Source organism: Eumetopias jubatus, unplaced genomic scaffold (assembly GCF_037043125.1).
Source record: "Eumetopias jubatus isolate StellerSeaLion01/CBP00866 unplaced genomic scaffold, mEumJub1_p1.0 scaffold_7, whole genome shotgun sequence".
In the NCBI taxonomy this organism is placed as follows: Eukaryota; Metazoa; Chordata; class Mammalia; order Carnivora; family Otariidae; genus Eumetopias; species Eumetopias jubatus.
In genome coordinates this window covers 22,087,028-22,099,241 of record NW_028274813.1, presented here as the reverse complement: position 1 = coordinate 22,099,241, position 12,214 = coordinate 22,087,028, and the positions used below count along the sequence as shown (strand labels likewise).

The 12,214-nt window shown below is 37.4% G+C and overlaps 1 protein-coding gene across 4 annotated transcripts in view; it reads right to left on the bottom strand.

Annotated features, from left to right (window-relative positions):
* The window catches only part of CEP128 (centrosomal protein 128), a 393,012-nt gene that overhangs the window by 55,809 nt on the left and 324,989 nt on the right, over positions 1–12,214 (bottom strand). For 2 of the 4 annotated variants that reach the window (XM_088024490.1, XM_028102263.2), the window contains exon 22: positions 5,551–5,640. The exons of the other annotated variants lie outside the window; for them this stretch is intronic. In XM_088024490.1, coding sequence (XP_087880616.1) covers positions 5,551–5,640 — 90 coding nt within the window. The remainder of the gene's footprint in view (positions 1–5,550; positions 5,641–12,214) is intronic. 4 annotated transcript variants of the gene reach the window in all.

Below are 12,214 nucleotides of genomic sequence, written 5' to 3'. Positions count from 1 at the left end.
TATCCTCACAGAATTCATGGATTGAAACCCTAGTCTCCAGTGCCATGGCATTTAGAGATGGGACCTCTGGGAGGTAATTAGGTCATGAGGACAGAGCCTTGTCTTCATGATGGGATCAGTGTCCTTTAAGAAGAGAGAGAATGTTTGCTTCTCCTTTTGCTCTCTGTCATGTAAGGACATAATGAGAAAAGATGGCCATCTACAAGCCAGGAAGAAGGCCCTCGCCAAGGACCGAATCTGCCAGCTCCTTGATCTCGGACTCCTCAGCCTCCACACCTGCGAGAAATGTTTGTGGTTGTTTAAGCCACCCAGTCTGCGGTAATTTGGTGTAGCAATCCAAGCTAAGACATGTGCCTAGTCTTTAAGACTATGAACACAAATGGTCCAAGAAAACTCCATTTTGTTAAAATACAAAGATGAAGAAATGATTTACTTCAATGCAATTTACTTACATCTTTTTATCTATAAGCTACTTCATTCCAAATTGGTACTGAGATAGCTTTCTATGAAAAATGTGATATGTTACCAAAATGAGAAAATTAGGGCATTAGGCAATTCAGTTCATTAACCTGAATTTCAATAATTCCATTTGCCAATCAACAGCAGCTAACAGAATACCAGCCATCACTGCCAATTAGGGAGCTTCGTCTAAACTGTGCAGTTGTTTGGTCTTAATTGTAGGCTATCAGTAAAAAGAATACTCCTGATCTTTATGGACTTACTAACTTGCTTTTAAAAGTTAAGAAATGCTTTGAAAATGTAAACGGTTGACTTCTTTTTTGGCAGATAAGGTTAGCTGTTATAATTCTGTATATAAAAGAATTAGGCTACTGCAAATATTTATTCTCAAACAAGCTGTCCACACTTCCTTTCTGGTTCTTCTTATTAAAATAGAGGTAACTTAAGCCAGTACTGTGGCACTGATACAGTCCATGAAACAAATGCCAGGATATGTCCTAGAATGAACACATAAGTACAGCACAGTAAATTCTATGCTTCTTCACCTCTCCCCTTCTCACCAGAAGTACACAGTGTTTTGTTGTTTTTGTTGTTGAATTTCCAATTTTCATTTCAACAGATTTTATCTTCCAGCTCAACCTGAAGGTTCAACACTCACCCCCTCCCCCACCATGAACACACACTCCCATACTTGGATCCTGAAAAGTATTGGGACATTCAAAGAGGGATTAGAAGGTAGGAGGAGCCAAGAGGGAAGACAGCCTCCAGAAATAGCCAAGATGACTTAGAGTCATGCTATTTCGGGTGGTTTTAATACATCAGTCGTTCTTATTTTTGTAGTCAGGGACTTTGAGAGCCTGATGAAACTTGATCTTCTCCCCAGGAAAATGTACATTATCCACAACATACACATAATTCTGCATACACTTTTAGGATAACTGTAGACTCTCAGAGGCCTTCAAGTACTTTTATCCCCAACAAAAACACTTGAAACAAGCTGTAAGAATATTATACAAATAAATCATTTTATTAAGTTAAATCTATTGATTTCTCCTATATGAAGTATTTCTGGATAAATAACACCAATAACAAAGAAAGAAATAATTGGGAGTGGAAGGTTAAACAAAATCAAAGGGAAAATACCTTCAATGTTTTGAAGAAAAAAGTTCTTGGGGGGGGGGGAATCCCATTTTGTTGCTATTGATTTTTTGTGACTATTCTTTCATTCTATCCAGGGAGCGGAATAGCCCAAGAAACACCTAAAATGGCAACAATTATTGAATGTTTACTCTAGAAGATTATACATGTAGTCACTGTATAGCCATTGAGTTCCAAAGTAAAGTGCTAGTTATTCTTTATAATGTGAGTATTACCCACAATTTCTGAGTGTCAATAATGCCGCTAGATAACACACTGTAAAGGGTTTGGCAGATCAAGAAGGGAGAGGCATATTTTAGAAGAGGTCTGTAGCATATATACTATAAAAAGATGTATTTTAACTTTTTATGATCAGGTTAGTAACCTGCCTTGAGCTGTATATATGCCTTTTCTGCCTGGTCACAGTGGGTTGTACATTGGAATTTATGACTGAACCGAGGCAAATTCATTAGCATCCTTGGAGATGGGCAAATATTTGTAGACCAAATTAGAAAATGAGTGCTATATGGAGCGCTGGTATCTGAATCCCTGATCATTAACAGTTTGATTTAACAAAGCCAATCAATGAGACACATTCATTCATCCATCCCACCTAAGAGATGAATTAGAGGCCTTGTAAGTCTAAATAATCAGAGTTTTACCTCTGGTAGTATAGTTGAACAGGCCTAGTGACTTTATCACAATTATACAGCATTTTCCAAGAATGCTTTACATATATCCATTGACAAATGAAAATGCACAATACTGGTATAAGAATATAAAAAGAGTCTCTCACTCTTCCAAGTCTAAGGATCTTTAAGACTATAGAAAAATTCTGAAAACTTCTCTGGAACTGAAAGACCATGATGGACAAATAATTTTCAAAAACAAAGACCAACAATGGGGACTCCCTCCATTACTGTGCCAAAAGCAAAAAGCCTCTCTTCTGAAAGAAAAATCTACTTGGCTTCACCCAGAGATACCACTGTGTGGCATTTTTCCTGTCAATGTTAATTCTGTTTACTCAATACTCACACTTTACTTGCTATTTCCTATGTAAGTGATATAAAATGAAATACAACTATGTGCATTTTTTTCCCTATGAATTTCCACAAGGCAATCCATTACATTTAAGACATTGTCCACCATTTTTTAATAATTAAAAGAGCTCAAAACAATTCCAAGTATATTCTTTTCTAAAATTCAAGATATTAAAATGAAAGAAAAAGAAAAGTCCTTTGAGTCATCACAAAAAAAATGAATGTTTTACATAGTGATTTAAAATAAATTAAAATAAAGAGCTAAAAACTGCAAACCACCTTAATGTTGCAACACCAAAAAAAGTTTTAAAATATAGCCTAAGTTGACTTTGAATATACCAAATGAATCAATGATCTGTAAGTAAAATCGCACCTTATCTACTAAAAGTCAGACAAAATTACTCTACACTTAAGACAAACTAGAAAGAGTGGCCTGAGAGCAGCATGCAGTGGTTTCCCAACCAGGCAGATTTCATTTCACCTGTCACTGGATACCTGTAGTCTATCCTTGTTCATTCATTTCACTAGCTGCTTAAGTATCCTTTTCAAATAATCTACTACAGGATCCAAAGTAACAACACAGAAATACTGAAAAGAAAACCACAGCAAGGCATCAAGATTTGGTCTAGAAAGTTGTCAATAATAAAACTGAATGGGAAAAAATCAGAAAGAGAGACAAACCATGCAAGACCGGACTCTGAAGTTCACATAAGGGAGAAGAGTGGGGGGATGGGGTGACTGGGTGATGGGTATTAAGGAGGGCACGTGTTGGGATGAGCATTGGGTGTTATATGCAACTGATGAATCGTTGAACACTACAACAAAAACTTGCGATGTACTATATGCTGGCTAAATGAACATAATTAAAAAAAAAAGAAAGTTGTCAATAACCCTCCTCAGTCCAACTCCCCAACACTTTGACTTATCAAGAAAAGCCAGTTTAAAGGGACGTATCATTTCCTAGCCTAGAGGGAGTATCCAGTAACACTCCTTGTTACCTGCTTTTCACTCAGGGTGTGGCAAATCCCTGATAGAATCAGAAGAAGGATTTACGAACAGAATCAAAATATGTGCTCCACATTTCTGCTCTGTTCTTTCATCCATTACCACTGTCGTGATCAGACTGAGACAGCCAGCTGTTCTTCTGTAGGATTCCTCAGCAACACTGCCAGGTGGCATTGTGGGTTTGCAGTCTTGTTATGAGGCAATCACCAACCCTTCTACTCTGACACTGTTTGTGTCTCTGTTTGACCTTGTTCAGAGAAGTCTGAGATTGCACTTACCCTGAAGTGGGATGTGTGCATGTGTTTGTTGGGGTGGGGGTGGGGCAGGGAAGATGAAGAGAAAGATAGGGAAATGGGGCTCTGTTGATTTGTTTCAACGGATTTCATGCTGGAAAATGCAGCCTGAGAGGCAAAGTAGGGTTTTGCTTGAAATCCCTGTAAAGACTTCAACTGTGTAACACTAAAACCAAAAAAATCTCACATTTACCCTTTATGTTTCAGATAATGGAGCAAAGCAATGAGGTTTCTCCCCCCCCCCCTTTAAAATAAAGAATCATGTTAAGATCCTTCTTTAATGCACAATGTAATGTGGCGCACAGGTGCCTAGACTAGGATAGGAGTACAAACCAAATGAACCTTCTTTCTCCCAGAACTGCTCAATTCCATGGTAAACCTGCTGGTAACAGGTAACAAGAGTTCAGTGAATGACATCTGGACTGGGGAACAACTAAAAATTATTTGCAGATACCATAAAGGCTATGATGGTGGTTAGGGGCAATGCAAATGACAACCAATGTAATTGCAAAGACTGACCGTCCCCAAAAAGAGATGCAGGCACAACAGCTGAATAGTTGGGGGAGAAAGCCAACGACCCAGGAACCAACATACCATATATTTTTCCCCCAAGGATTTACATTTTAAAAAATAAAGTACAGGTCTCCAGTGGTGAGGTTAGTCATATATCAGCTGAATATGCTCTGAACTCATATGCAAATTACAGTGCAGCAGTGATTATGGCATAATTTATGAGTAGGTTTGTGTCATGGAGAACTTGTGGAAAACAATTGGATATGTTTTTTTCAGGGTGTGTATCTGTCAGCAAGCACAGCTGGCCTAATGAGACTCCCTGAGGCTGACATCTCCTCTGAATCCCTCAAGGACACACATCTTCCAGACTTGTAGGTGAAGAATATTCACAGAGAAACCCACATAACCATGGAACCCACTGTCCCAAGCTCCTTATTCCTGAATATCTGAATCGCAGCACTTCGTTGTTGACTATCACGCATGTCACAAGCTGAGTCATTAAATGGTACAGTCCGCTTTGGGAATTAAATTGCTTACCTTTGAGCAATTCGAATAATTCACATCTCAATTTACATGCAGTTATTTACTCAAGTGTTTTCAGGAATTAAAGCACAAGGGACAAGTTTTAGAGGCTCTCTCACCCTCATTCCCACATTCCTTCTGTGGGCTTCTGTATAGTTACCTCTCACTGTTCTATACTAAAGAGACAGACTGTTGGTAAGGATAATCAGACATAAGCAGATGGTTTTAAAATAATATATTTGGCTGACATGAGTTAGCTTTTTCTTGTCTCCTCTCCAGTTTGACTAAGATTAAAACTATTATGAATCTCCATTTCCTGATATACAAGCACAGGTGGGGAGGGAAAGATAGTTAAAGGATTTAAAACTAACCTCAGATTATCGGTACTCGGACCATCAATGGTGCACTATTCTTAGTATCCAAGAAAACCAAGGAAAAGCCCCAACAATTTAGTTTCTTCTTATACTGCTGAGATACATACCTGAAGGCTGACTTACCCTACATGTCCTAAAATTAAGTAGACGTGGTTTGACTATTTAGTTCCAAATATCCTAAATATTCCTACCCATGAAATACTTAACTGATTTTTCTTCAAATTGAGCTTCATTCTGATTTTTCATTGAAGTCTGACTAGCATCTTCCCAAGGTGGAATTTTAAACAGTTGCTTTGGCTGTTTAAGAGAGATGTGAGTAAAGAAAAAAGTTGGAAAGCTCCATTGTCTTAAAATATTCTAAAGCACTATAAATAGTCATAGCTATAAAAATAACACTAATAGGACTACAATAATTTCTACTAAATTTTTAATTTCTGCATTTAGAAAATGATATCACACTGTGCTCTTAAAATGTCTTCCCCAAATAATTCCTTACCCAACCTAAACACACAAATTTTAGGGAAATCATTACTTGAAATTTTAAGCATTTTATTCTTCAGGATTATAGAGCTAAAATTCTTCAGGATTATAGAGCTAAAGTAGCCTCACACTGTCTTGCTTTCAAACATCCTTAGAAGTAACTAATCCTAAATTCCAAAGTCTATGATACAAAGGAATAAATAAGGTGCGAGCTTGCTAATGGACACACCTGGGCAGTTTTAACCAGTCATGAAAGCTACTTTTAACACTCACCACCTTACTTGTGGATAATACAGCACTGATGTAATGTGCTTTTAGGAGTTCAAAATTATGCTTTCCTTCCATTTGCGAAATTATTAAAAATTCTACCAATAGAAATGTATTCTTTGCCTCCTCCCACTCCAGTTCATCTTTTCGAAGGCAAACAATCATGGGATAGGAAACCATTAAACTAGTTCATTCTAAGGCAGGGGTCAGCAAAGTGGGACACTAAGCCATTCTAACCTGCCACTTGTTTTTATAGGCTCACGAGCTAAAAATGGTTTTTACACTTTTATTTGGCTCAAGAAAAATCAAAGAATAATATTTTATGACATGTGAAAATTACATGGAATTCAAATTTCAGTTTCCCGAAATAATTTTTATTGGAACACAGCCCACTCATTTCTTTACATATTGTCTATGGCTGCTTTCAGTCTGTAGTGTAAGAGGTTAGTCGTTGGGAGACAGCATATAGCCTGTAAAACTGAAAATATTTAGAATCTGGCCCTTTACAAAATGTTTGGCAACCCTCTGTTCTAAGGTGTTGGCAGCCTATAGGAATTACTTCCTGCCTCACAGAGGGAGGTCACTCTACAGCAAAACAACCCCTGTCAGTTTCTGGAAGGAGACGATAAGGTAAAACACACTGACCAGGGGAAAGGAAAGACAACGGGAACCAGAAAATTTTTACCTAACTTTTAAACTTTAAAATAACATTGAAAAGTTGTATATGCATAAATACGTATATCCAGAATATAAATCATTCCTCAGGCTATAAAAGTTTCTTTTTTTTTTTTTTTTTTGGTCCTCTATTCGTTTTATCCATCATTTTTTTCTTTCCTTCCAATGTCTTTCCTCCCTCCCACCTTCCGTCCCTTCCACTCACTTATTCATTTAATTAATTCATCCATTCGTTCACATTTATTGAGGCAGACACTTTGTTGGGCATTGAGTACACAGTTATCAACAAGGAAGATACGTTCTCTCTGCCTTCATGGAGTTTACATTCCAAAGGAGAAGACACATAAATAAGATACTCAAAAAACCGTGATGGGGGGTGAGGGCAGAGATTTACTTTAGACAGGTTGGTCAGGTTAAGTTCCCACGAAGAGGTGACATTTGAGCTGAAACTCAAAGGATGAAAGGTGACATTTGAGCTGAAACTCTTTCATCACTGAAAGAGCTAAGGGAAAAGCATTACAGAGAGAGGAAGTAGCAAATGCAAAGGTCCTGGGACAGGAAAAGGGTTTGCTTAATTTCAGGAATAAAAGGGAGAATGGTATGCGTGTTGTGGCTGTTAATAAAAACATCCTTTTAAAATACCAGTATCATAAAACTCAACACTATTTATTAAAAGCTTATTATTCGGGCGCCTGGGTGGCTCAGTTGGTTAAGCAACTGCCTTCGGCTCAGGTCATGATCCTGGAGTCCCGGGATCGGGTCCCGCATTGGGCTCCCTGCTCAGCGGGGAGTCTGCTTCTCCCTCTGACCCTCTCCCCTCTCATACTCTCTCTCTATCTCATTCTCTCTCTCAAATAAATAAAATCTTAAAAAAAAAAGCTTATTATTCGCTGAAAATATGTTTTCATTTAATGCTCCCCCGAACTCTCAATAGGTGAATATTACTAATTTCATTCATTTTATAGTCAGAGAAATAGACTCAAAGATATTAAATGTGTTGAATTCCACATTATGATTGAGTTTAGACTGTAATCCAGGTCCATATGACTCAAAGGAATCTATACTCTCAAAAACAAATTAAAATTCACATTAAAAAAACTATGTATATATTTATATATTTATCTATACAGACGATACCTTTTTTATTACCACCAAGGCTATATTTTGTGTGTGGTGGAGGTTAGGGTTTACACTGGAAAACTGTTTCAGAGCCTCTTGCTCAAAATTACACATGCCAGAACAGCATTCCAGAACCTTATTTTTAACAGATGTCAGGTGACGGTATAACAAAACACATACTACATCACAATAAAATTTCATGTTCAAATAAAAACCATTATTTGTACACATTCTTATAGTTATTTACCATATAATCAAAGGGACTATGTTTTTGCCATATGCCTTTCTTAAGTAAGTTGCAACTGCTTCTGACTTCTGGGTCTGACATTAGGCCAGCTAAAGCACATACAGCCAATATCACTGGGGAAATATCAGAAAAAAAGAGTAAAGAAAAGCAAAGATCTAAACTTAATTAGCTGTGATGCTATACAGCGAACTGGCACCTCTATTGTGCTCATCTCCCAAGTCTTTCAGGTCTGGGCTGTGTGAGTTAGATTCATTACTGAGCTCATAAAAGGCCTGGCCCCCCGACCCCTGTTTTACTGGTGACAAATTTATTAGTTCTTTTCTAACAGTGAAATGAGAACTAGGGATTTCAATTACACTCAGAATGTAGTAAAGGCAGGGAATCTCTTGTAGGTAATATTTTTCTATTCCATTTTATGAGCAAATATAGAAGTACTGTTAATAGACATTAAATGTTATTTATTAGCATGCTAATAAGCCTTCATACTTTTAAAAGTAAACATTAAACTTCTAACAAATTACATTTAGAAGAGTAAGTGTAATGCAGATACTCTGGAAAGGGAATGTACTTCAGAATTAGTTTTTTTAAAACCCGTATCATCACTGATTATGATAAAAAGACAAAGATAAGAGGAGATGCTTATTACTCATTCTTTCAGCTCATTTTAGTTTTATCACTTTTTGCACAATTTAAAATTTATGTAAACATTTTCAATGTTGCCTTTAATTTTTGCCAGAATATTTTGAACCTGGTTTAAAATTGAAATTCAAGAAGCCCAAGGAGGGCTTTAATAACAACTTTCTTTGGTCTGTTTATTTAAAACATGATGAATAAGCAAAAATAAAAGGTGCAGAATGGAAAAAGAAAAATGAGCCCTTCTCCTTCCTAGAAGTGATTGAGATTACTGGATTGTTCATAATCTTGCACCAGGAATTAAAAATCTTCCCCATATGCCAATAGCCAAGTACACACACACACACACACACACACACACACACACACACACACACACACACACACACACACACACACACACACCAGTTGCCATGTATATGTAAGCTTAGAGCCTAAGGGTTTGTAAATAGTTTTAAAGTTAATAGAAAAGCAGTGCGGACTTTCATTAATATTAGTCCCCAGTATTGCCTGATTTATTTAAGGCACTTTCAACAAATCATTCAGCTTCTTATAGTATTTTTCTTGAGAAGGTAAGGGGTGAGTTAGTATTTTACCACACTAAATAAGTACTTAAATATTTGTAAATATGTTTTCTAATGAATCATTCTCCTAGAAAAAAAGAGATGGAAGAAATTCAAAGAAGGATAGGCCAAGAACCCAAAGAAACAAAAAAGTGTGGAAATTCTTTTCTCCATAAGCTCTGGAGACATTTAAGTACAACAGCACAAAAGACAGGCAGATTCTAGTATAAGTACTAGCCTGGCCAACTGCTGGCTGAATGAGCTATGAGCCTCCTTTATCTGTAAAATGAAAATAACAGTATTTATCTTGTAGAAATGATGCAAGGCATCAATGACATAGATTTAGAAGTGTTGGCACAGTGTTTGACACAAAAGCGTTGTCTGGCACCATTAAGATCATTCGTTAACCAGCCAGGGGGTGATATTTTCTTCTCCTTTGATGCACAGACCATCACCCTTTGGGATCGATTTAGCAGAATCTTGACAGGAACTAACAAGTACTAAATCAGTACTTGTTAATAATTGAAACATAGTATTTGTGAGTTTTCAAGATCCCAGTCTGGGGAAATCCTCTCCAGTGATTCTTTACCTTCTGGAAAATCTTCCAGAGATGGGAGTGGGAGATGGCCCTAGAAGGGAGAACTACAGTTTCTTTCAATGATCTTCTATTAATACTTGGAACCTCAGAGATTTGTTTTACAGTCCATGTAAACGGTTTCAACCAGAAATGTATTATTGCTGAGCATCTGTTCCCAAATCTGTTGCACACTATAGTCATCCCTTAGAATATTGTTTTCACAACTGCCATTGTCATCAGGAGACAGAAGACAAGATGGAGAATGGGGTGTTATGGCCTGAATGTTTGTGTTCCTCCCTCCAAAATTAACAGGTTGAAATCCTAATCCCCAAAGTGATATCAGGAGATGGGGCCTTTAGCAGGTGATTGGCATGAGGACAGATCCATCATGAATGGGATGGTGCCCTTAGAAGAGATTCAAGAGTGTCCTATCTGCTCTTCTCCTGCTATGACCCAGGAAGTGGGCCAGATACTGAAGGCAGGTACTGAATCTGCCTTGATCTTAGACTTTCCTAGTCTCCAGAACTGGGAGAAATAAATGTTTCTAGTTTAAGCCACTCAGTCAACGGTAGTTTTGTTATAGCAGCCCAAATGGAAGACACGATTATTTATCCAAAGTCTGAGGCCTATCCAGGGGTGTGACTGATAAGAATAAGCAGATACACATAAAGGAAAGTGGTCTTGAAGCGATTACTTAAATTGCGACCCAAATGAAATTGGCCCGAACTGTAAGGTGACAGTTGACTCTGGAAATGTGGCAAAAACTCCCAAACTCAACACTGCAAAACATAACATACTTAGATGGTTTTCATTTTTCACGAGAAAACATAAGCTGTTCTTTCATCAGCCCCAGTGCTCATGGAGCCCAGAATTCAGACTCTGACAAAGGCACTAAGGGATATTTTCTGGAAGTGTTGCTTTTCATGGAGTCAACTGCAAAGGGGTTGGTATATGGAGACACACAAATTCCCCCCTTGTGGGAATAATTTACAAAATTTATAACACACACTTGGCTCATTTACTCTACCAAGTTTTTAGAAAACTTTGTCACAGAGTAAAATTTGGACACTTGAACTCAAAAATTAGACTTTATATTTGCATTTTTAAAATGTTTCCAAAGGGTGTCTATCTTTTTTTTTTTTTTTTTTTTTGAGGCTTTTGTAGACGCTTGACTCAAAGGAGACTGCTGAATCCTGAAGACTCATGCTTTGCATCTCTCTGGATAAACAGAACCAGCCACCTATTCATATTTCTTTTATCCTCCAAAGAAAATGATCTAGTCACTCAACGTCCATACATTCAGACAGAGACTGAAGTGACTACTTCACTTTCAGGGTCTTCTACTTTCCAGTTTTATTGCCATAAATTTGGAACTAAAATTAAGTTGCCAATTTTAGGTAAAATAGAGTGATAAAATTTAATGGTCATTAAAATTTCAAGCGGAATTGATTTTACTGAGCTTGGTTCCCTATTCTCCTGCGGCCTCTTGACATAGTAAATGGAAGTGTGCAAATCTAACTGGCTGAGACCCTGCTTGACCCTAATACAGACTGCTAATGTTCTATTTCTGTGGAGACCTCATACCGAATTTAAGCTTGGTAAGCTTCTTTACCTTTTGAGAAAATAAGAGATTTTAATGGGCCATTAAGTCAGCTAGTCCTCAAAATGGCCAGTGTTGCCCAATACTCCATCCCCCATAATCACCCACGTTTTGCTTGGTTTATGTCATTGCTTACAACAGTTATTATTTTCTTTATCATATATCAGAAAAAGAAAGAGAGACATATGTGATTTGCCTACATTCTTGCCTCTTGGGAAGAATACATAGGAACGCGTTATGTTTGATTTCTAGAATTATGGAAGTTGCATTTTAATTCTCATGGGTCACCCTAGAGAGGAGCAGGATACTGCATTTACCTTCTAGTTTAATAAACAGTTCAATCATAATTTGTTAATTTATTCAAATCGGGACTTCTAAAAATGTACCTTAGTATCTCCCAAGCAAATCAGAATTTCTGGGGCAATTTAAGAATTGCTTTAATGAATCCTTCAGTTCCTCTAGAGAACCAGTGTTAGAACACAGCACCCAACTTCACCCTTACTTTCCCTTCTAAGTTAACTCTGGGATTTTTAGCAGCCCCATCTCTGCATTTGTACCCATAATCTCTAAAATCCCCAAATCACTACGTGTTTTGAAAATACAGGCTCTGGGCATCTACAGTTAGAAGAAGAAGAAATGATTGACAGCAAAATTACGGAAATTATCCAGCTGGTCTCTTACTAGCCCAGCTTATCACATGGTTGTTTAGC